This window comes from Equus quagga, chromosome 15 (assembly GCF_021613505.1).
Source record: "Equus quagga isolate Etosha38 chromosome 15, UCLA_HA_Equagga_1.0, whole genome shotgun sequence".
NCBI classification, from domain to species: domain Eukaryota; kingdom Metazoa; phylum Chordata; class Mammalia; order Perissodactyla; family Equidae; genus Equus; species Equus quagga.
This window is the reverse complement of record NC_060281.1, coordinates 87,928,266-87,953,621: the sequence shown is the minus strand read 5'-3', so window position 1 is coordinate 87,953,621 and position 25,356 is coordinate 87,928,266. Positions and strand designations below refer to the sequence as shown.

The following is a 25,356-nucleotide window of genomic DNA, read 5'->3' as shown; positions in this document are numbered from 1 at the left end:
GTCCCTTTGCGTCCATAATCTCACTTCATCCTCCAACAACACTAGGAGACAAGCACTGTTGTCCACAGGTTTAGGTGAAGATACTGAGGCTCAGTGGTTAAAAAACCTGTGTTAAGCCATAGTGTCAGTCGTGGTACACGTGGTTTCTCTCTCAGACAGATTTTACCCAACCCCACAGCCCAGGCTCCCAACACTCTGCAGTGTTGGTGAGGGAAAGAAGTTTTCATTTTTTTTAGAAAATGCCAGATCCATGTTATTTATAGTCTATATTATAGCCTTTAAAATTCTGGTTTCTAAAAATTTATTTTTTATGACAGACAATTGCTTAACCCTATAGTGTAAAATGAAAGAAAAAACAGGTTGCAAAATTATGCATTTGGCATGATTTCAGTTTTGGAATTATGTAAAATTCTATGAAAATATATGAAAGTCCCCAGAGTAACCCAAAGCAAGTTATTTAACCTTCCTGAGCTTCAAAAACCTACCTGTAAAATGTAAATAAGAATTCCCAACACTTAAGATTGCTGTGCAGTCCAACTGAGAAAAAAATGTATCTATCATATTGCTTCACACAAATGCAATAAATAATTAACTATTAATTATGATCATGATTCATGTTCCACTTTTCCCACATGGTTTTATCTTAATGCACTATATTTTTATCCTATAATTCTTTTATTGATCACCCTACCATATATCTTTTCAAGAGAAATTTTTTTAACATTTTATGTTTATTATCTATAATATATAATGATGTATTATTTAATATTTATATTTAAAATTTTTTAAATATTTCAGATATCCTGCATTGAATAGTATTTATTACTAGAACAAAGTAGGATTCAGTATCAGGTGTATTCTGTCTTGAATTTATATATAGATATAAGTTCTGGAAAACCTTGTTTATATAAATAATTGGTTGGGAGTGGAGAGAGTTTTAATATAGCAATGACGTTCAGTCCTTTCAACTTCTATTAAGTAATATGCCCAACAAAATCACCGAGTGTGCTATCATCAAATTGTGTTTAATGATTTATCACCTAATTTTTTAGAAAACAAAGGATTCGAAAGCACTGACTCACATAGGTTATGTTACCCAGGCATTGGAAGCAGTCAGTGTCTCAGTGTATGGGAGGTACACCAAAAACATCTGACCAGTAAATGTCAAATGCCTAATAATTTAATAATAATTTAGTCCCTCTTTCACTTAGAGGCACTTTATTTAATCCAATATAATGAAAGGGGGTTGAAAACGTAACATTTTTAATAAACCATTTCCTGAGACATCTTTTGATAAAATGCTTTCGTTGGGGGCTGGCCCTGTGGCCGAGTGGTTAATTTCGTGCACTCCACTTCGGTGGCCCAGGGTTTCGCCGGTTCAGATCCTGGGTGTGGACATGGCACCGCTCATCAGGCCATGTTGAGGCGGCATCCCACACAGTACAACTAGAAGGACCTGCAACTAAGATATACAACCATGTACTGGGGGGATCTGGAAAGAAAATGCAATTAAAAATAAAAGGCTTTTGTTACTTCAAATATGCTTTTGTCAAAAAACCTTCAAGTTGCAGATTTAGTGCATTAAATTTATGGAAAATCCTTGACATATAACTTAATTGGCAAAGGCAATTTTTATTATTCAAGTCCATCAGCCAAATCATTCTTACTTCGTAATTTTTCTGTTTTCTAATTCAAGTAAAATGTGTTAATTTGTACCTTTAAGAAAATTATAGGGGCCTGGCCCCATTGCTGAGTGGTTAAGTTCGCACACTCTGCTTTGGCGGGCCAGGGTTTCGCCGGTTTGGATCCTGGGTGCGGACATGGCACGGCTCATCAGGCCATGCTGAGGCGGTGTCCCACTTGGCACAACTAGAAGGACCCACAACTAGAACGACCCTTGATAAATATTTCAGTTATATATATATTAAAAAAAAAAAAAGAATCAGCCCCGATGGCCAGGTGGTTGAGTTCAGCATGCTCTACTTCAGCGGCCTGGATTCCATTCCTAGGTGCGGACCTACACCCTTTTGTTAGTGGCCATGCTGTGCTGGTGGCCCACATACTATTAAATAGAGGAAAATTGGCACAGATGTTAGCTCAGGGCAAATCTTCCTCAGCAAAAAAAAGAACAAGAAGAAGAAGAATCAGCTATTGAGTAGAACTTTTCTTTCTAAGTAAGATTGTTAATTAGAATTGAGAATAGCTTGGAAAAAACATTGTGTACAATGAAATACATGAGCAAGCTATTTATGGTGTTTGAAGCTCTCTTTCATAAGTAGGACCTCTTTCATAAGCAGGCATTGTTTGATGATAATCAGGAGGTGAATGAGGCAGAATCACTCTGACAGCCCTTCTCCACAACACATCTGAGATGAGAATATCCTAACACCAGCCAAAGTACCCTCTGTCTAAAGCCCCTCTTCTCTTATAATGGAACTGTGTGCAAGATGGGGAAAGACAAGTCCAAGACAGGTTTACAGTGAGTTCGTTTATCTCTGAAGAGGGCTTAGCAAAATCAATGATTTGATTCGTATACCAAAGCAGAATTCTGGATGGATAGGGCTGTTCTGAAAGAATTGTGGGAGTGGAGAAATCTGCATGAGCATTCAAGGACACACCTCAGACACATCACTTTAAGAAGTTAAAGATTAGGAGACTGATTCCCCTAAAACTGGGTTCCTGTTCACTCTGTGGAAAGTCTTCTAGTACACTAGGGTGAAGACACTGGTCTAGGGTGTCTAGCTGCAACCTTATTTAGCTCTTAGGGGTTTGACCTTAGCATCAAGTGTCAATCTAGGTCCAATCAGGAGACAGAAACCGCATGGTATTTTAAACAGGGGAAGTTTAATATAAAGTGTTAAACTATAACAGGAGAGAAACCATAGAGATGTACAGAGAATTCTGAGGGCTACCCTAGGGCTGAGGAGAGTACTCCAGGAAGGATGAACTTGAAAGGGGGCCTCTTCCCCCAGGTTGGGGTTTAGACTTTGTTGGAGAAGGTGTGGTTGCAGCCCCTTGAATGGCTGGGTTGCCAAGGCCAGAGCTGGGAAAGCAGGATACAACAACCTTCTGGGGCACAGATGAGCTGAAGCAGGCAGGCATGCAAAGGGAGTCGGGGTGCTGCTGCAGATGGATGGCCTGGAGTGTGTGGTGTTTGCTTCAGGAGGTTCACAGAAAACAGCCCTCAGAAAATTGAGATGCCACTGCAGGCTTAAGGAGGCCTGGAGTGCCCCATCTGTGTTGCAAAGCAGATGGCATGGTGGTCACTGGGCCAGTGCTGTAAGGGTACTGAGGGACTGCATGCTCTGACCACACAGTTGGGGCTGAGCCCCTCCAAATCTGTCCCCCTCCCACCCTCAGACACCCCAACACACATACACCAATGATGGCCCATGGAGCAGGAGTAAGGAAAAAAGAGCTCACCAGAAGCAGAAGAGAGCTGCCTTCCTCCTGCAGTGTTCCTTCAGTTCCCTCTTCTGCCAAAGCTTAGCATCCTACTCACCATGAAGAAGAAATGCTTGGAGTCCAAGATTCCAGTATCCCAGAGCAGGTACTGAGAGCTGCAGAAGCAATAATTTGATAATTGGCACATTCCAGTAAACATTTGATCCCTCTCACTTGACCAAGAGCTATTTTTTTAAGAAGAGGTTTGAATAAATGGAAAGGCATGCATTTAACACAGTTAGCAAAAATAAAGAAACAAGAATAGCCTGGAAAACTCAGAACAGGACTGAAATAAGAGAGTACTAGTCCTAAGAGATATTAAAATGCATTGTAAAGTCTCAATAATAAAAATAGTATGATGACAGAGCATAAATATACAAATTGGTAAAACGAAATAGAAAGTCCAGAAATAGACACAATACATAGAGAAATTTAGTATATGACAAAGGTGTCCGCTCGAATCAGTGGTGAAAATATGGACCATTCAGTAAAATGGTATTGGCACAACTGTAGCCATTTTAAGAGTAAGAAAGTTGGATCTATACCTTAGACCTTTCACCAGAATAAATTCCAAATGAAATCAGATTTAAGTGTAAACAAGTCAAGCTGTAAGAATACTTGAAGAAACCTTAGGAAATTTCCAACTGGAGTGACTGACTATAACACAAAATCCAGAGCCATAAAATAAAAGTCTGAAAAATATGTTTCATAAAAATCTAGCACTTCTACTGGGAAAAAAGGAAACCCACCATAAACAAACACAGAACACAAACTCGTCATTGGATAGGAGGAATCCTTTCACAGTGTATACGTATATCAAATCATCACAATGTACACTTTAAATATCTTAGAATTTTGTCAAATATACCTCATTCAAACTGAAAAAAAATAAAAAGCATTCAGTAAAAAATCCCCAAAATCATATCTCAAAAGCCTGATCTACCTACACTCACACAGCTTCTCCAAATTAGTAGTGAAAATCCCAACGGAAAAATGGGTAAAGGATATGAATAGATGGTCCACAGATAAGGAAATAAAAATAGCTCTTAAACTCATTGAAAAAATGATGATCCTAACACATTTGTGAGAAAACCTCAAATTTAAAAAATATTGTTACTACCACCTTGCACCTGTCAAATTTACAAAGACAACAAAGTTTGACAATAGAGTAATACCATATTGCTTGTTTGAAGGGCTATATCAAAATTAGAAATGCACAGACTCTTTAACTCAATAATTCTATTTCTAGAAATTTATCTTACATATGTACTTCCATATATAGGAAATCATATGTATAAAGCTCTTCACTACATCATTGCTTGTAATGACAAAGACAAAAAAATACAGGCTTGATTAAATAATTTATGGTACATCCCTGCAAAAGAATAGAATGCCATGCAGTCTTTAAAAAACCAAGAAGCAGGGGCTAGCCTGGTGGTATAGTAAAGTTCGTGCACTCTGCTTCAGCAGCCCTGGATTCGCCGGTTTGGATCCTGGGCGCAGACCTACACACCGCTCATCAAGCCATGCTGTGGTGGCGTCCTACATACAAAATAGAGGAAGATTGGCCCAAATGTTAGCTCAGCGATAATCTTCCTCAAGCAAAAAGAGGATGATTGGCAATAGATGTTAGCTTAGGGCCAGTCTTCCTCACTCCCCCCACAAAAAACCACCCAAGATGCAGTGTTTTGTATATTTGTACACCAATGTCAACAGTGTTCTAAGATAATGTCACACTGTAGCTGAACACTGTCTATAGAATGCTACCATTTGTATAAAGTAGTAGGAGTTTCAGGGGAATAAAAATTTCTTAAGACTTTGTGTTTTGTATAAACCAATTTTGCAGTCATGTAAATAAAAGACATAGTTTTTCAAAAACAGAATTTGAACGTACCCCCAAATGCCTGTTTTGTCTTTGGCCTTATTTATAGATGTGTTTTCTCTAGATCAGAGAATTAAAGCTATTGTTACTCAAACAATTTGGTCATCTTAGGGATTTAGCATCCCCTGGTCATTTTCTTGGCCAGAAAACAGATGCCATCAAAAATTGTTGTTATATCCTGCTTAGTATATATCAGCACATCCCAGACCATGCCTCATGCAGACATTTGTCAGTGGTAGCTCTGAACTTGCCTTCCTCATTATGGAAAATGCAGAGACCGGTCCTATAAAATGCATTAACTTTAGGTGGCGAATTTAAATTCCTGCCACAATTTCATCATAAAATGGCATGGCCAAAACTAATCTTGGAGATTCAACCCCCAAGATTTGTCATAAAGCCATTTAGTGACAGAGCTAAGTTTGAAACCTTTACATCCATGGTTTTCCATCATTTCACCATCAGCCTTGTGACTTCAGGTGTATGTGGGGTAGAAGTGAGGTTTTAGCAATGTGATAGACACATTGCCTTGCTAGTTTTCCTTTTAAAAACAACAGTGCTCAATAAATATTATTTTTCTTTGCATCAGTAAATTGTCAGGAGAATAAGGAATTCTTAGAGACCAAAAACTAAGTGAAAGTGGCAATCCAGAGAGGAAAGAAGTAAGTGAGCATTAAAGCCAGCTTTTTCTTTGAGGGCATTTATAAAATCAGAGTTACATTGAGCTTAGGTTTTCATTGGCCTCATAGTCCAGGGGCCAAAAGACAAAGTCCATGCCCTTACTAAGATGAGAGTCTAATATGAGATATACCGCCCCCCACCCCCGATCCCACAAAGGGGCTATAACCTCAGTATGAACTAAAAATAAAGCTGTGTTCCTTCCCTTCCCCGGCTCCTAAGAGGACAACAGAGGAAAATACTTTCCCCAAATCCTGTCACTGGGTGAAGAAAACGAACTAGCCCTAGAGAGTTAATAGCCACAAGCTGGCTTTCTCATGGATTTGCACCCTGAATCCATGCTGTGTAGGCAGACTGAAAAAAACCTTATGCTGAGAATTTAGTTTAAAGTGGTCCTGGGTTGGTAGCTCCTGACAGAAACAAACACATGGTTTCTCAAGGAATCCACTTCCAAATCTGGCCTTCAGTATAAGTTAAGGGAATGTAAAACAACTCACAATAAAATAAATCTAAAGCATGAAGGAAAACAAGGCTCCATGCATGAATGCCAGTGGAAATAACAGCAAATCAAATCTGATATTGGAATTATTGGAGAAGAATATAATTTAGTGTTTCATAAGTTTAGGAAAATAAAAATGGATTGAAAATATGAATAAAGGATTAAAAGACTTGAAATTGACCAAGTAGATTTGAAATAGAACAGAGAGAATTTCTAAAAAATATAAAATAGAGTAATCAAAAGCATAAGTAGATGAGTTTAACAGCAGATTAAATAGAGCTAAGTAGAATTAATGAACAGGAGAACACACTTGAACAAATTTTTCATAATGAAGTGCAGAGGTAAAAAGGATGGGATATATGATAGAAAGGGATAGTGAGAGAAATAGAGAAAATTAAACAGATCTAGCAGACATGTAATCAAAATTCCAGAAGGAGAAAGAATAAGGGGGATGATAATATTTAGAAAGATGAAGACTGGTACAAGGTATTAATCTTAAGCAGGATTAATAAAAAGAATTTCATACCTAATTGCATCATAAGAAAACTACAGAATTCCAAACACAAAAAGATGATCTTAAGAGTGGCCAGAGGGCCAGCCCCGTGGATGAGTAGTTAAGTTCACATGCTCCACTCCACCAGCCCAGGGTTTTGCCAGTTTGGATCCTGGGCACAGACATGGCACTGCTCATCAGGCCATGTTGAGGTGGCATCCCACATAGCACAACCAGAAGAAGCCACAACTAGCATATACAACTATATACTGGTCGGGCTTTGGGGAGAAGAAGAAGGAAAAAAAAATGGCAACAGATGTTAGCTCAGGTGCCAATCTTTAAAGAAACAAAGTAGCCAGAGAATTTCATGAATATAGGCATAAAAAATCTTCACCAAAATACTAGCAAAATGTAAAAAATGGATTATACGCATGACCAAGTGGGATATATCCTAGGAATGTAAGGTTGGTTGAACATATGAAATCAATCAATGTATTGTATAATATTAATAGAATAAGGAGGGGAAAAATACATGATCATCTCAAGAGATGCAGAAAAAGCATTTGACAAAATCCAGCACCTTTTCATGATAAAAACACTCCACAAACTAAGAATAGATAAGAACTTTCTCAAACAGACAAAGGGCATCTACAAAAAAAACCCAGAGTAAAAATCACACTTACTGGTGAAAGACTAAAAGATTTCCCCTAAGATCAGGAATAAGACAAGGATATCCACTCTAGCCATTTCTATTTAACATTCTACTAGAGGTTCCAGACAGGGTGATTAAGCAAGAAAATGAAATAAACAGCATTCAGATTAGAAAGGAAGTAAAACTATTTCTATTCAGTATCTTGTGTATAGAAAATCGTAAGGAATCAACTATCAGAGCTAATGAATGAATTTAGCAAGTTTGCAGGATACAAGTTCAAGATACAAGAAAAAGAAAAAAGATATCAATTGTATTTACACTAGCAATGAACAGTCTGAAAATGAAATTAAGAAAACAATGCCATTTACAGTAGCATCAAAAAAAGCTAGAAATAAATTTAACAAAAGAAGCATAAGACTTGTTCACTGAAAACCGTAAAATATTGTTGAAAGAAATTAAATACCTGAAGAAATGGAAGGACATCTGTTTGTAAATTGGGAGATTTAATGTTGTCAAGAAGTCAGTGCTACCCAAAGCAATCTATAGATTCACTGCAATCCCTATTAAAGTGTCAACTGCCTTTTTTGCGTGAATTGACAAGCTGATCCTAAAATTCATACAGAAGTACAGGTGACCCAAAATAGCCAAAATGATCTTGGAGAAGGGAACGAAGTGAAAGACTCACTAACCCATTTCAAAATTTATTACATGCACAATTAAAAGTAGTTAAATTGGTAAATTTTATATTTTACCACAATAAAAAACACAGACTTCCTACAAAGGTATGTAGTCAAGACAGTGTGATAAATGACATAAGGATTGAGGCATATAAGTTGACAGAACAGAAGTGAGAGTCTAGAAATAACTCCATACATCTCAGATCAATTGATTTTCAACATGCCAAGACCATTCAATGGAGTAAGGAATAGTCTTCAAAATATGGTTCTGTGACAACTGGATATCCACGTGCAAAACTGGATATCTATATACAAAAATAACTCAGTGGGTCAGAGACCTAGATGTAAGAGCTGAAACTATAAAACACTTAAAACAAAGCATAGGTATAAATCTGCATGACCTTGGTTTAGGCAACAGTTTCTTGGAAATGACACCAAAAACATGAGCATCAAAAGAAAAAAAGACAAGTTGGACTTCATCCAAATTAAAGCTTTTGTGCATCAAAGGACACTATCAAGAAAGTGAAAAGATAACCTATCAAGAGATTAAGAAGACAAGCCACAGAGTAGTAGAAAATAGTTGCAAAAGATGTATCTGATTAAGGACTATTATAGAAATTTACAAAGAACTCTTAAAACTCAGCAATAAGAAATGAACAACTCGATTTAAAAAATGGGCCAAAGACCTTAACAGACACCTCACCAAAGAAGATATACAGATGGCAAATAAGCAAACGAAAAGATGTTCCACATTATATCTAATTAGGGAACTGCAAACTAAAACAATAAGATGCCACTACACAGATATTAGAATGGCCAAAATCCACAACACACTACACCAGCTGCTGGTGAGGATGTGCAGCAACAGGAATCCCCGTTCACTGCTGGTGGGAATGCAGAATGGCACAGCCACTTTGTAAGACAGCTTGGCAGTTTCTTAGAAAACTGAACGTACTCTTACCTTATGATCCAGCAATAGTGTTCTTCGATGTTTACTCAAATGAGTTGAAAACTTATGTCCATACAAAAACTTGCACATGAATGTTTATAGCAGCTTTATTTGTAGTTGCCAAAACTTGGAAGCAACCAAGATGTCCTTCAGCAAATGAATGGATAAATAAACTATGGTACATGCAGACAGTGGAGTATTATTTAGTGCTAAAAAGAAATGAGCTATCAAGCCATGAAAAGACACGGGAAAACCTTAAATACATAATACTAAGTGAAAGAAGATAATTTGAATAAGCTACATACTGTATGATTCCAACTATATGACATTCTGGGAAAAGGCAAAACTATGGAGACAGTAAAAGAATCAATAGTTGACTGGGGCTGGGGAGGAGAGAAGGGTGAATAGGCGAGCGCAGATGATTTTAAGGGTAGTGAAAATGATTCAGTATAATACTATAATGGTGGATACCTGTCATAATACATTTTTCCAAACCTATGGAATATACAATACCAAGAGTGAATGCTAAGGTAAACCATGAACTTTGGGCGATAATGATGTGTCCATGTGGGTCCATCGATTATAACAAATGAACCGCTTTGGTGTGGGTTGTTGATAGTAGGGGATGCTGTGCTTGTGTTGGAGCAGGGTGTATATGAAAACTCTCTATATTGTCCGTTTATTTTTGCTATGAACCAAAAACTCCTCTAAATTATAAAGTCTATAAAAAAAAAAGATGACAGACAACCCACAGATTCAGAGAAAATATTTACAAATCGTATATCTGATAGGAGTCTAGCATCCACAATATATAAAGGATTCTTAGAACTCAACAACAAGAAGACAACAGCTCAGTTTTTTAAAGTGGGCAAAGAATTTGAATAGACATTTCTCCAAAGAAGATACATGGTCAAAAAGCATGTGAAAAGGTGCTCAACATCATTTGTTATTAGGGAACTGCAAATCAAAAGCACAGGATGGTTCCCACCCCTAGGATGGCTATAATTTTTATAAAAATAAAAACAGGTGTTGGCAGTGAGGATGAAGAGAAGTCTCATGCATTGCTGTGGGAATGTAAAGTGATGTAGCCACTGTGGGAAATAGTTTGGCAGTTCCTCAAAACATTAAACACAGATTTACCATATGACTACTCCTAGGTATATACACAAGGGAATTGAAAACATGTTCACACAGAATCTTGTAGATGGATGTTCATAGCTGCGTTATTCATAATAGCTAAAAAGTGGAAACAATCCAAATATTCATTGATTGATGAATGGGTAAAGAAAATGTATATCCATAGAATGTGATATTATTCAATCATAAAAAGGAATGAAGTACTAAGACATCGTGCAACGTGGATGATTCATGAAACCAGTATGCTAAATGAAAGAAGGCAGACTCAGAATGGCACAGACTGTACAATTCTGTTTACGTGAAATGTCCAGAATAGGTAAAACCATAGAGACAGAAAATAGGTGAGTGGTTGCCAGGCGCTGGGGTAAGAGAGGATAGACTGACAACTGGTACAAGGTTTCTTTTGGGGGTTATGAAGATGTTCTGGAATTAAATAGTGGTGACCGATCAATAACCTTGTGAATATACTAAAATGAATATACTAATAGACTGGAAACTACTGAATTTTACACTTTAAAAGGATGAACTTTAGGCCCGCCACTGCTGACAGGAGGACCACTGACCGCAAGGTCCCCCCGCACCTTTGGGTGTGCAGACCCCCCTGGGGCATTGGAGCACAAGTGAGGGTGGCACCAACAAGCTGCAGAGTCTTTACAGGAGACCTCAGAGACTAGGACTTGACCTTCAGGTGCTTCAAGCCCCTTAGAGTGCCAGTTTTGTTAGTACTGGAATAGCACAACCACGTTTTGGAATAGTCTCAAGATGCTTCTTACTGGAGGGAAATCAAGTCGTAAAAACAGATCAAGTGATGGACGGAATGAGGAGCCACCAGATGGAAGACACTCAAGTGTAGACTCTTGCCAAAGCCACTCTGGCAAGATGGCATCTCCACAGAAAGTGTCTTTGTGGGGCTGGCCCGGTGGTGCAGCAGTTAAGTGCGCATGTTCCACTTCGGCGGCCCAGTGTTCGCTTGTTCAGATCCCAGGTGCCGACATGGCACCACTTGGCACGCCATGCTGTGGTAGGCATCCCACATATAAAAAGTAGCTGAAGATGGGCATGGATGTTAGCTCAGGGCAAGTCTTCCTCAGCGAAAAGAGGAGGATTGGCAGCAGTTAGTTCAGGGCTAATCCTCCTCAAAAAAAAAAGAAGAAAGAAAGTGTCTTTGCTTTTGAGGCAGACACACCTCTTCCAGGGATTGAAACCCGTCTGAGGAAGACAAAGTGTGTTGAGAGTCCAGGAATTCCAGAATTGAGCTTGGCTCACCAACCTTCACCTCAGCTCAGAAACTGGATGTGGATGCATATTGCCGTGGTTTGCAAGTCAGGATGACTGTCAGGGAGGCTGATCTTTCACCTTCTGATTGCCCATCTTGACATCCTTAATCTAATGTGGCTATTGCTATTGTTAAGAAGCAAAGTTGCTGTTGTTTGTTGGAATGCCAGTGCTAAGTCACTATGAAATATCGTATCCATGTTATTATTTATGTGTATTTTCCACAAGCATGTTCTTTGCTGTATTGGAATTGAACCAAAGTAAACCTCAGTTAAGATTTCCAGAAAGCCAGGAAGAAACTAAAACACGATGCCAAAAAGTTCATTGTCATCTGTAGTCTCTCCTTCTCATAACTGAAACAAGTGTAAAGCACAGAAACTTTGTAGTGATATCCTCTTTAATGAAGTTATTATGCTGTCTATAATAGCCACTGATGAAAGTTGACTGCGTTTATTTTTCTTTAGGGTCATACATGGTGACAGTCTATCATTCCTTCTTCATTCATTTGGTAGAATTCTTCTACCTAAATAGAAACTTCATGCTCATCCATTATTTGATAACCCTGAGGTACAGTTTGCAGAGGAAACGCAGGTCAGAGGTTGAGGGTTGAAGCTATTATCTTCCATATGGTAGCAAAAACTAACAGGAAACAAACAAATTGAGTACACTCATAAACAAATAAATAAATAAAAGCAAATAAATAAAAGGGTGAATTTTATAGTATGTATACTATATATATACTCCTTGAAGGACTCCTTGAAGAGTGATTACAGATCTGGGGCAGGAAATGTACAGGACGAATGAAGAATATCTTGTCATACCAGAGAGTGATGAAGCTCTCCAGGATTACTAGGGTCATGTCAGAGAGATTCGAAAACCAGTTTGGAACTCCCACTGGCCAGAGAAGAAACAGTCTGAGCACCAGAAGGAATAACAGCCACAGTAGATTGAAGCACATCAAATATGCTTAAATCCAATAGTTTATAATGATACTTTAAAAAAAGAAAAAACAACTCATTTGCCGTATTTGGATGATATTCGGGAATTAATTATTATTTGTTTTTTTTATTATTTACCAATTAATTATTTTGGAAATTGGTAAAAAAAAAAAAGGTGGGAGATGGGGGTGTGAAGAACCAAACATATGATCTGCTTTTCCTCTACAAACTATGCCTCAGGGTTACCAAATAATTGATAAGAATGAAGTTTCTATTTAGGTAGAAGAATTCTACCAAATGAATGAAAAAGAAATGATAGACGTCACCATGTATGACCCAGAAGAAATGATAAATGTGTACTCAGTGTTCATCAGTGGCTATTAATATCACAAGAAGGGTGACAACAGGTATCATGTCCCTCATGATAGGCCACTATCTAAAAATCTTCCTATCAAGAAACCCAGAAACACCTAAATCTGATTATGCCTCTATATCTAATTGCCAATCTATTGGAAATACCTATAGTACTTCCCATATGTTTGGGTCAGAGGAACATGTTAAATGACACCATGTGGATGTAATCCAGAAAATCTAGATTGGGGAAGCCACAGGCCAAATGACCTGGTTTCTTCAACTAATGAATTACAAAATAAAACAGGAGGCAAAATAGAACATTAATAACATAAATTGGTGTGGTATTGATTGGAGTTTAGAAGTTCCGGGGACCTTGTGTTGTTTGGGAGAAGAGTAAAAATACTGATACACTTCAGTTTCTAGGTTAAATATACTCAATAAAATTCTTACCAACCACTAAAAAAATAGAGTGTATGATTTCCAAGCCAGGAAAGGGGGATAAAAGAAAGACGGAGAAAGCCATCAATTAAGAATAAAAGAAACATTGAAAAGGTAGGACACGAAGAAGCTGTAAAATAAGATTATAAATATAAATCCAGTTATATCCTTCTCAGTAAGTATAAATGGACTTAAATTTCACAAAGTTGAAGATTGATAGCCTGGAAAAGAAAATCCAGCACACGTTGTTCACGTGAGACACATCTAAAACTTATTACAGAATGGTTCAAAGTAAAAGAATGAAAAGAGTAGAGTTGGGAAGCCAATCTTTCTCTCTGAAGAAAGCATGAAGAATTTATTTTGTTCTCTTTTCAGGTTAAAGAAAAAGGAGTTTAGTTTAGAAGAAATATATACCAACAAGAATTATAAGTCTCCTCCTGCAAACAGGTAGGTACATATATGAGTAGGAAATAGTAAATTAGGAGGGCTTCTGAAATGATCGATGTCAGTCTCCAATCCTTCACTTCAGAAAGGGGTTTATGTGCAGTTCTTCTAATATCGAGTCTGGGAAATAACTAGAATGGATATTTTTAGTTCCCAACACTTGAACTGGGGTTGGTGGAAGGATGGAAAAGAATCGTGTGTTGGGTTAGGTAGATACAGAAAATGTACTCTCCTTTTACTTTGTACTTACGTTTTTAGCAAGTGTGCTGGCTCTCGTCTTCAGGACTAATAATCATTGATCGTCAGATATGATTTCAAACCCAAATACAGAAAGAATTTCACTTGCCTACTTTGGATCAGAATTCAGTTCAAGTTATTGAACATTCATTAAATTCCTGTTGTGTCTAGGACGCAGCAGGAGAGTTCTAGGATTTTATCCTACAAGAGAAACGTTTGCCCTAAGACGTTTGTACAAGACTATTCATTGCAGCATTGCCAAATAACAGGAAAGGATTGGAAACAACTTAAAATATCCATTAATAGGGTTCTGATTAAATTGTGATCCATCCTCATAATGGAATACCCTGAATAGCTATTAAAAAGAATGAATCAGGGGCCGGCCCAGTGGCGCAGTGGTTAAGTTGGCACATTCCGCTTTGACGGCCCAGGGTTCGCCACTTCGGATCCTGGGTGCAGATATGGCACTGCTTGGCAAGCCATGCTGTGCCAGGCGTCCCACATATAAAGTGGAGGAATATGGGCATGGATGTTAGCTCAGGGCCAGTCTTTCTCAGCAAAAAGAGGAGGATTGTTGGCGGATTTAGCTCAGGGCTAATCTTCCTCAAAAAAAAAAAAAAAGAATGAATTATATACCTGTGTTCCAAATTGGAACAATCTTAAAGGTCATTGATAGATCAAAGAGGCGCTGTGCATAGGACCTTGTATGAAGTTTGCCACCATTTGAGTAAGGACAGACCCCAAAGTGGAGGGTGGTTGCCACGGGTCAGCAAACTACAGGCCAAATCCAGCCAGTGGCCTGTTTTCTTTCCTTTTTTTTTTTTTATGGCGTGTGAGCTAATAATGGTTTCTGTATTTTTCAAAGGTCATTTAAAAACAAAATAGAATATGTAATAGAGACATAATGGCTCATTAATTTTAAAAGATTTGCTCTCTGACCCTTACACAAAAGGGCCGACTTCTAATAATATATGCTTATTTATGTATGTTTGTACATTGAACGACTTCTGGGGGATGCACAAAAAACTGTTGCTGATGTTGCCTATGGGGAGTTGGTCTTACTTTTATTCTCTACTCTTTTGTCCAGTTTCAGTTTTTTTACTCTGTGCTTGTAGTACATATTCATAAGTATGTACATTTTATCATACAAAAAAATAAGTACTGGCCAGAGGAAACAGTTGAGTCAGCAGTTGTCAGTGCAGGTAGCTTTCAGCCCCTGTTGACCAGAAGGGTTGGTGGCCCGGGAGGTAGGCCATGAGAGTCAGTGTTGGTGATTCTGTTTTGTGCTCCACCCTTAGGTGTTTAGAGACCATCTTTGAGGAACCTAAGGAACGAAATGGTACGCTAATCTCAATCAGCCAACAGAAGAGGAAACGAGTTCTAGAATTTCAGGATTTTACGGTCCCACGAAAGAGGAGAGCTCGTGGTAAGGTCAAAGTGGCAGGCAGCTTTACCAGGGCCCAGAAGGCGGCACTGCAGAGTCGAGAGCTGGATGCCCTTTTGATCCAGAAACTAATGGAACTGGAGACCTTCTTTGCCAAGGAAGAGGAACAGGAGCAATCATCTGGTTGTTGAGAAGCAATTCAGTTTGGGGGTATCAATTTTAAATTTTCCAGGCCTCCTTGGAAAAGATTTCCTAATTTTGCCCTACTGCCCAAACCACTCAACATGCAGTCCGTGGATTTTTACCTATTTCAAGGTGCAACCTTTTTAGGAACTGGTGAAGGAGGGTCCTCTACTTCTACTGCTGAGTATAGAACCTCAGGAACGCTCCCTTTCTCCTGGAAATGGTCCTGAGTGACATCTGGCCTCCTCCGCACACTCTCTGCCATCCACAGGAGGAGGCCGCAGCATACCTTCAGAAACACTAGGATTCCAAGGACTCACAGCATTTGCACGTCCATGTGAAAGTTACGCGTTGTTTACGGTGGTGCTAGACCAAGATTATTTAGAGACGTGGCCTAGGGAGGGGTACCTGGCATCCTGGCCTATATGGTCTCACCGGCTCATTTCAGTAGTTGAGGAATGATGAGCTGTTTGGTTTTCTAATCCTTTGAGTCTGCCCAGCACCGATGTGTGTGTGTGCGTGTGTGTGTGTGGCTTTTTCCCATCATTTTCTTCCCTCTGTGACTGTGGGTCACTAGTGCCAGAGGAGCCCATCCAGGCCCCGTTCGAAGTAAGTTGCACTTTTTAATGTTGTGGTGTTGATTATTTTCCTTTGCTTGCTTTCTTTCTTTCTTTCTTTCTTTTTTTTTTTTGGTATTATTGCTGCATGTTTGGAGCCTTTAAATGTGATTTTAAAACAATTTTTTTCAGACATCATGGAGAAAGACAATACATGTCTTCAGAATATATGATAGGCATTCGACCCAGTTTTTCGGTGCATGGTGTGGGACAATGGACAGACATTTTCCCATTCATGTGTTTCAAGCAGTCCCTTCCCCATCTCCAACTTCTAGTGTAACTCATTAGCAGGAGCACTTTTTTCATCTGGGTTCTTATTCTTACCCACTAAGTAGATGTATCTATTTTAATAACAGAAGTAAGAGCAGGTTTCTCTCCCAGTCATTTAAAAAATATGAAGATTGGGTGTGGTTTTAATGGGTTTTATCTGAAGTGGTCTGTCACAAAGTTGAGAACAACAGCTCGGGCGATGATAAAGTCTGACCCAGAGTGTTTGCAGCTGTCAGAGCAACCTACTCCAAGAGTGGGGAGAGGAGATGGCCGTGGTTCAAACCCAGTGATGCATTCTGGCAGTGCGATCACGAAATTCCACAGCCAGCTCTCTCTGAGGGCACGTCATACTCTGGGCTCCTGTGTCAAACCTGCTGGGAATTTTGTAGAATGCCAGGGTTAGCTGAGCTGCTTCACCTGTGCCTGCAGGAGTCTGTGGGCAGAAGAGTACTGTGTGGGTCAGCAGGCCCAGAGGTTTCATTCCTTTTCCACTTAATCCCTGGGTATCCTCGCCCTGCTTCCCCTCCCTTCCTTCTCTTAGGTTTTATCTTTTTTTCTCTCTCTCTCTCAAAACAAGAGTTCGGAGAATTAACATTCCTTGGCTGGTGAGTGGGGTGCTAAACCCAGCCTCAGGTTACACTGGTCGCCTCTTCCCATTCTCCTAGGAGCCACTGCTGGAAAGCAGCCACCGATGGGAACTGTCAGAGTTCCAGAAACATTTTCAAGTCAGTCTGTTAGAGAAGAGTGAGTGGTGCCCTCCTGGAATGTGTCTCCTAGGTTTCTTTTGCTTCCCCATTTGTTAGTGGGTGGGGAGATGGGGTGGGGGTGGGGGGTCTCTATGTGCCTTTCCTTTGCAGGTTGACAGTCTGTGCCACACTGGAGCAGAAAAACTGACATGAGCAAGAAAAACAAAGTGCCACGTCTGTCTTCTAGGCCCACTGCCTCAGCCATAGCATTTAGTAAGTGAAATACACACCTGGTAATCCATGGAGGCTTCTTAAGGCCATGGCAAAATAGCATTAGAAGAGAGCCATGCTTCCACACTGGCTCTGAATGATGCAAACTAGATTCTGCCGTTCTGCATCCACTTTGCCCAGACTGTATAGACACGACCTGTGTTTCACCTCAGTACCTCTCCCTTCCTGGGACAGGGTCCTTAGACACTAAATGCTTCTCTCTGTCTTCTTGCTTAAGGGAGTGGGGTGAGTAACACATCGTGCCCTTGTACAAACGTTTTAGGGAGCTCCTGCTGGACAGCTTGCAAGCTCCCAGTGAGTCGACAGAGCCCTGTTTGCCAGCTCCATTGCCAGTGTAGACGAGCCAGCAGTGTGGCAGCCGTGTCATCCCGCAGACTAAAGTTGAGGTGGGCACAGCTGTGGTATCACCAACATCACAGAGATACAACTTTAAGTTTGCCCATTGCAGGTGTGGCACTTGTAAGGGCCAGGAGCAGTGATTTGGGACATTGGCATCTGGGAGGGGAGGATTGGAGGAAATGGAGACCTGGGCTCCCTCCTTGTCCTGGGAATGAAGGAGAGAAGCTGCTCTGAGGCCAACCCTTGAAATTCTTGGCCTGCCCTCTGGCTAGGGCCCTTCCCCCACTCCAAAGTTAAGAAGGGGCCCCCCTGCAAACTTGAAATTGCTTACCTGAAGTTGATACATCGGGTTCTGCTCAGCCACACCTGTCTTAACATCCATTTTCACCATTGGCCTAGCCAGCTGCAGTGCTGTCTGTGATCCTCGGAGCCTGTGGTACCTGCCCACGATGGGAGACGTTAGACGGCTGCTGGCACGTCACCTGCCCAGAGCTACAGGAGGTCTGGTTCTGGGGTGGGAGTTGGTACAATTTCTGAGTATGGGGACTTCCTACCCCAAGTGGTGGGGAGTTACAGTTAACCGTAACTTACTCAACTTCAGAGGTTTAGTGTTTTTCATATGGGAAAGAGAGGAGAAATCTCAGGTCCAATCAGGGTTATGCCCATTAGCTTTTTGCTGAAACTTTGAACTATGGTTTTTTGCAGCTTTCAGTTTATGGCTATATTTGCCCCTCCCCCTCTCTCTCCCCCGACCCACCTTCCCCTCCTTCTCTTTTCTTTTGGTTTCCTTTCCAACTTCATTTCTCCTTTAGTTTAAACGTACCTCATCACCTGTTAAAGCAAATTATGTCCACTTTTTCTTACTGACCTTACTCTAAGAGCTACAACTGAGGGAGGTACAGTGAAAGACATGTAGCGTTTGCCTTACTTGGAGCCTGAAGAGCTCAGAAACTCATGCTGTGAATCCCAAAACTCAGCGCTCCTCCAAGAGCTGTGAAAATCATGACACTTTGTCACAATTTTGCCTGAAAGGGTCTTTTGCGTGGGCGCCAGAGCCAACCTGAGGTAAATTCCAGATCCCACCCTCTGGGCACGATGCTTCCCACATGGCTTATTCCCTGCCTGCCAGGCCAAGAGCAGCACAGAGTGTGCAGGACTGGGGCAGCAATCCGAGGCTTTGGTGCAGCTTAATGGAACGCAGAGCCAGTGCTGCGTCTCCAGGCTGGGATTTCATCTCATGATCAATACCATGTCCATTCAGATCCGCGAAAGACCAACCTTTAGGCAGTGATACTTCTCTCCCATTACCTGGGGGGAAAGTATGCAGTTGGTGCTTTCTTAATTCCCTTGTTTTGTTTTGTTTCTATAAGCTTTCCCCCGGTATCATGGAAAGGACCTTTTAAACACCACTCTGTGGGTAGCTGTATCCAAAATCTAAGTAATTGGCCAGACGTGCAGAGTATCCTTTCCTGGGTTCATGCAAGGAAGGGGCTCCTTCCACAGCTGAACTTCTTCCCTAAGAAGCTGGCTGGGGAGGAAGGCTTAACTTTACTAAAATCAAAGTTTAATATTACCATCTAGCCACAAATTGAGCAGCAAAGGCTATTTCGATAGTGAAATGAGGGTCCCCATGTAGCCTGCCATTTAGCACAGCATACCCAGATTTGATGCTTGTTCATTGTGTGTCTTCACAAGCCCCTCTCTGGTGCTGAATTGGATTTGAATTCTTGGTGAGAGGCCTCAGCATCTTTTTGGGCTGGTCTGGGCCAGTAAATAGCTGCCTGAAGTGTTTATATATTATCATGGTCAATAGTTCAGTGAAATTTGTACATTTTTGGTAACATTGGCATACATGATGCCCCTGCAGTTCCTTTTCTGTTTGGTAGTTTGTGACTCTAAAATTCCCACTGTTATGTGTGTTAATTTATGAAAATAAATTTTTTTTTGAAAACCTTTCAGATAACTCTCAAGGCTGTTATTTTATTCCTTTGGCTTGGTAATAAGTTAAAATTTTACCTGTAATGTCATGAGGTTGAGGTTTTTTTAATAGACATTCCAAAGTTGTATATCACAACAAGCATATGCCTTCCAGAGTGGTCACCATTTTCTGAGGATTGTCCTGTGCTTAGAACGTGTGTAGAACTCCCCCTTTGAGTGGCCTTCCGAGTAGTGGCAAATCATCTCTTGTGAAGGAATTTGGTGTTTGGAAACAGCTGAGAGTCATTCAGATCCAGGTCATACCCAATTAAGTTGGGTAGGGTTGCTGAGCAAGCATTTTAGGTGTGATTTTTAAATAGTTCGACTTATTTTCTAACATGGTCAGGAAATCAAAAAGCAGTTATAAATTCAAGTCAAAATGTGTTTCAGACATTGGCAACATGTTTGGAATAAGAGCCTAGCTTGCTAAGGAGACGACTTGGGAGAGTATAAATATGGTGTAGTACAATTCATTTTCTTTAAAAAAAGTTTTCGCCTTTTATTACCTATCCTTCCCAGCTGTACATGAGGTTAGGCTGAGTCTTCTGATTCTCAACTCTGTAGTTAACCAATGGAAACTGGTGAAAGAGTGACACTGAAAACATGGCTAACACCACACTGACATGTTCCAGAAAGAGGCCTGATGCCTGAGGATGTTCTTCCTCTGTCCAGAGGGAATCACAGTGCCCAGTTTCCCTTCTTGGCCTTCTTCCAGTTTTTGGACTTCAATAAACAATTCTGTCAATGTAGTCTTTTACCTTTGGGGAGGATTCTACCTTCATGATTACTTCGAGAAGAGTACTCTCCTACACATTTCCTTGTTCAGAAGGGAAAGGCTCATTATGAATTAAGACAGTGTTACTCCTTTAGTATCTCCCATCACAGAAAGTTAGCGTTGGTAGGGCTTCCTGAGAATAAGAGGACTGGTCCAAACTGATTTAAGAATCTTGTACGATGTCCTCTCCTCTTCAAGTGATGGAGACCTCATTTCTACAGTTCTTTTGAGAAGTGTTCTAGAAAATTCCCAATTCTTCCAGCAACTTCCAGGGTCATAGGTGAGTCTTTTATAACACCTTTGTCAAACCTTCCGTGTCATCTCCTTCCTCACTGTCAGCTGATAGCTTTGCTTCACGTTTCTTCAGGAGAGACAAGCAATTTCAATAGAACTTTCACCCCAATCTTTGCAGTTGAACAGACCAGGCATGCTGCTACCTCGTGATATGTTCATTTGCTGTCACCTGTGCCCAGAATACCCCCACATTTCTACATGGTTCCTTCAGATCCTTTATTCAGATCTTTGCCTTCCCAGGTCACTTCCTGAGTATATCTCCTCCCATTCTACATCCTCACAATGTTTTATATTTTATATAAAATATATATGTTCATCACTGTAATGTAAGCTCCTTGAGTTCAAGGACTTTGTGTTATTCACTCTGGCCCCTCAGGCATCTAAAACAATGCTTGAAATATGTGGTAGGTGCTCAATAAACACTTCGTGGGTGAGTGAATGGCTGCTTTCATTCATAGACCTTGTTGCTGCCTGACAGGTCTGCCCAAGTCCTCTTCATCCCACCGACTCTGAATATTTGAAGACCTCTTAATTATTCTTCCTTCAATTACTCTTCCACGGCCCTGGCTGGTGGCTGCCCAGACGCAGAAGGTGGAACTGGGCACTTTTCTGGTGTTTGGCCCCTCCCAGCTTCTGGTGCAGCCACACCCACTCCTGGCCTCGCGCCGTCTGAGTGGCTGCAGCTCACAGGCAAGGCGGCGCCAGCCACGGGGTAACCCGCCTCTGAAGTCGCGTCAGGTGGGATCGCCGAGCTAGAAGGCAAGTAGACGCGGCTCACCCAGGAACCTGCATCCCTGGAGAGGAACGTAATACATGTTGCGGGGGTGGTGAGGGCGGAGGCTCGCGTAGATAGAAATCGTCTTGGGAGTTTTTCCTCCCTTTTCTTTTGCCTTTTTAATCTCAGACTCTTGGAGATGGTGAAATGGTCCCTGAAATTGTGCAAACACGCGGGTGCAAATATCCCAGGTATTTCAGCAGCGGGTGAGCCTGGGCGCCCCTCGTGTTCTTCCCCTACTGCTGTCTGCCTAAGTAGTCTTTGTAAAAAAGCAGTTTCGCGCTTGTCAGAATCACCGCTGAAAATCCCTCCGTGGCTTTCGCCTCACCCCCAAATAAAGGTAGTAACTAGCATTTACTGAGCCCTGACCAAGTGCCATGCATTTTGTGTTAATTACCTCCTCACAACTTGGTGAGGCAGATATTGTTTTTAATCCCCATTTTGTAGATAAGGAAACTGAGGCTTGAAACATTAAGTTATCCACCTGTGTAGTAAGTGGCAGAGCCCCGGTCTACTGACCCAGAGGACCTGTGCTACCAAAGCCGACATCTCCGCCCACGCTTTCGTCTCCAGCCCACTTTCCCTGTGGGCTCCACCACTCTGAATTTCTTCTGGTTCCTCAAACCCTCCATGCTGTCTCTTCCCTTGAAGCTTTTGCACAAAAGCTGTACCCTTGGCTAGAAATATTCTTTCCCTGACCCCTTCATTTGACTGCCTCCACTTCTCCTTCAGATCTCTGGAGGCTTTCCCCAGCCCCTTCCCTCTCTCCCTCACCACTCCCTCCCCTCTTAGGCACCCCCCCCCCTTAGATGTTTCCTCAGCCCATGCACTGCCCACCCTCTGAACTGCCTGCCCACTCATCGGGATCCCCCACCACACTGTGAGCTTCAGGAGGCCAAGGTCTTTGTTTGCCATCCCCAGCCCCTTGCACAGCCCAGGCACACAGGCGCACAGTCACTACTTACTGAACAGATCAATGTATCATGGCTCACCTGGGCGCCATGGGGCACCAAGCTATCAGGCCACTCCTCTGGAAGGTCATGGGCAGGTGGAGGAGACAGACACATGGGTCAGGAACTGAGAGGAGGCAGTCTGGCAAGCTTTATGAAGAGTGCTTTGGGGATAGGTTGAAAGATTTTTTTCAAGAAGTGTAAAAGCTGCAGAAAAGAGCAAAAAACAACATAACAAGCACCCATATTTCCACCACCCAGAATTAACAAGGGTTAACATTTTTCAGTTTACTTCCAGTCATGTTTAAAAGGAATAAAATATTACAGATGTCACCAAAGTCCCAATAAACTATAGTCTCTGTTGCATCCCCCCTCTCCACTCCCTAGAGAAGGCCACGATCAGGTTAGCATCTGTCCCTCAGTGGCCTATCTCCTCTCTGGCTCCATAAACTACTTATGACATCATGGTTTTTTTAAGGCACATTTATTCAGTATCGTGATCAGACTATTACATTTAGCAGTTAATAGCATGGGTGAAAAAAAATCTATATTAAAACCCTTTGTTGGAGTGCTTTACTCTTTACACAGAACAGAAACTGAAATAACGTGTTATACAATTAGTCACAAATATAGTCCTCAAGTTTTTTTGCCCATACACATGAATATTGTCTAAAACATGTCTTTGTAGCAGCTATGGCCTGCCACCACAGTGCTTGGCCGAGTTCACAAATCTGTTGTAAATTGTAGCTTTCCTGTCACTTCTCTGGCTCTCCTGTCCTGCTAAGCTTTCTTTCCTGGCAGTAATTTAAACCTTCTGCCGCTGCCATAGCTACTGCTGGAACTGCCATAGTCACTTTGGTGTCGTGGTTTGGCAAAGTAGTGGCTTCCACCACCATAGGGGCCAGAGCTTCTGCCTCCAAAGTTTTCTCTTTTCATGGGTCCAGAATTTGAAGATTGACTGTTGTAATTGCCACAATCATCATATCTTCCACCACCTCCAAAATCATTTCCATCATTACCAAATTTGTTATAGCCATCTCCACTGCCACCATACCCACCACCACCACAGCTTCCTCAACCAAGTCACCTCAACCACAGTCAAAGTTGTCATTCCTGCCAAAACCACCTCCATGATCACCACCAAGTTTTCCAGAACCACTTCAACCTCTTTGGACAAAGCACTAGCCATCTCTTGCTTAGACAGGGCTTTCTTTACTTCACAGTTGTGGCCATTCATAGTATGGTATTTCTGAATGACAGTTTGTCTACGGAGTCATGGTCATTCAAGGTCACGAAGACAAAGCCTCTCTTCTTGCCCCTGTCTTGGTTGGTCATGATTTCAATCACTCCAATTTTCCCAAACTGCTCAAAACAATCTCTTAGGTGATGTTCTTCAGTATCTTCTTTAATGCCACCAATAAAAATCTTTTTCACAATGAACTGGGCATCTAGTCTTTTGTGTGTGTGTGTGTGTGTGTGAGGAAGACCAGCCCTGAGCTAACATCTGCTGCCAATCCTCCTCTGTTTGCTAAGGAAGATTGGCCCTGAGCTAACATCTGTGCCCATCTTCCTCTATTTTATATGCGGGACACCTGCCACAGCATGGCTTGATAAGCGGTGCCTAGGTCCGTTCCCGGGATCCAGGTCTGCGAACCCCAGGCCGCTGAAGTGGAGTGCGTGAACTCAACCATTACACCACCGGCCGGCACCAGGGCACCCAGTCTTTGAGAATCTTCTCTTGAGACAGTCCTCTTCAGTTTCACAACTCCTCCATCCACCTCATGTGGCCTTGCATTCACACCTCCTCCCCAGTGGCATTCGTGACAAATCCAAAGCCCCCGGAGCACTCAGTGTCTGGACCTCTTCTTACTACACAGTCTGTGAGCCTTCCTCATTGTTCAAAATGACTCCTTAGACTATTGTTGCTTGTTTCATGGCTCAACCCTCCCACGAAGAGCTTCCACAGCTGCTCCAGCTTTTGAGAGACTGACTTTGACATGATGGCAGTGGGAGGGGAGACTTGAATGATGCTTACTCAGTGGTGTCCACAGGCAGAAAGAATAGGTACTTTTTTAGAAAAAGTACACAAATCATATACCTAGTATATATCATTCAGCATCTTGGTTATTTTCAATCGACATTTTATTTTTGAGATTTGCTCAAGTCGATGTACATAGATCTGGGTTGTTTCTCTTCATTGCTATAGAGCAGACCATCATAGAAAGGTAATTGGAGAACTTCTTCTTCAATAGGGATTCAGAGAGATGGTGCAGTCTGTTGGAGGAGACCTGGAATTGTCTGGCGACCTCCATCTCAGGAAGGCAAAGGCCAAATTGGTTTCTTTTGGGAAAGGATTTTCCAATTAAGGATTATGAACATAAGCACATCATTAGAGTAAAGATGTCAAAGTCTTTGATATCCCATCTTGGCCTTGGAAGAAAAAGAACTTTAGGAAGTAGGAGGCTACATCCGCCTTTAGAAAATTGCCTCACTTCCCTGTGATGCTCCAGGCGGGTATGATGAAGTAAGTGATACATCTGTCAATTCCAAAACTCAAAGGAAACTTCCTTCTAAAGAACTGGCTATCTCAAAGTGTTAATAAGATTCTTGGCAAGATTAAGTCAAGTCTGAAATAACAATGAGCAAGATCAAAAATTATACATTTTTTAAAGAATTCCTTTGGAAAGAAAAACTGTAAAAATAGACTATAAACTGTTTATT

The 25,356-nt window shown here is 41.1% G+C and overlaps 1 protein-coding gene and 1 pseudogene across 14 annotated transcripts in view; one reads left to right on the top strand and one right to left on the bottom strand.

The window, feature by feature from the left end:
* PRR14L (proline rich 14 like) overlaps nt 1-19,822 on the top strand; it is a 62,993-nt gene extending 43,171 nt beyond the window's left edge. For 8 of the 14 annotated variants that reach the window (XM_046639139.1, XM_046639138.1, XM_046639134.1 and 5 more), the window contains 2 exons: nt 13,789-13,860; nt 15,393-19,822. In XM_046639139.1, coding sequence (XP_046495095.1) covers nt 13,789-13,860; nt 15,393-15,669 — 349 coding nt within the window. In that variant the 3' untranslated portion in view covers nt 15,670-19,822. The remainder of the gene's footprint in view (nt 1-13,788; nt 13,861-15,392) is intronic. The other 6 variants (XR_006885242.1, XR_006885244.1, XR_006885240.1 and 3 more) reach the window with 6 other exon arrangements.
* Nucleotides 19,823-23,415: 3,593 nt separating this feature from the next.
* LOC124227157 (heterogeneous nuclear ribonucleoprotein A1-like) lies at nt 23,416-24,634 on the bottom strand (annotated as a pseudogene).
* Between the last annotated feature and the right edge of the window lie 722 nt (nt 24,635-25,356).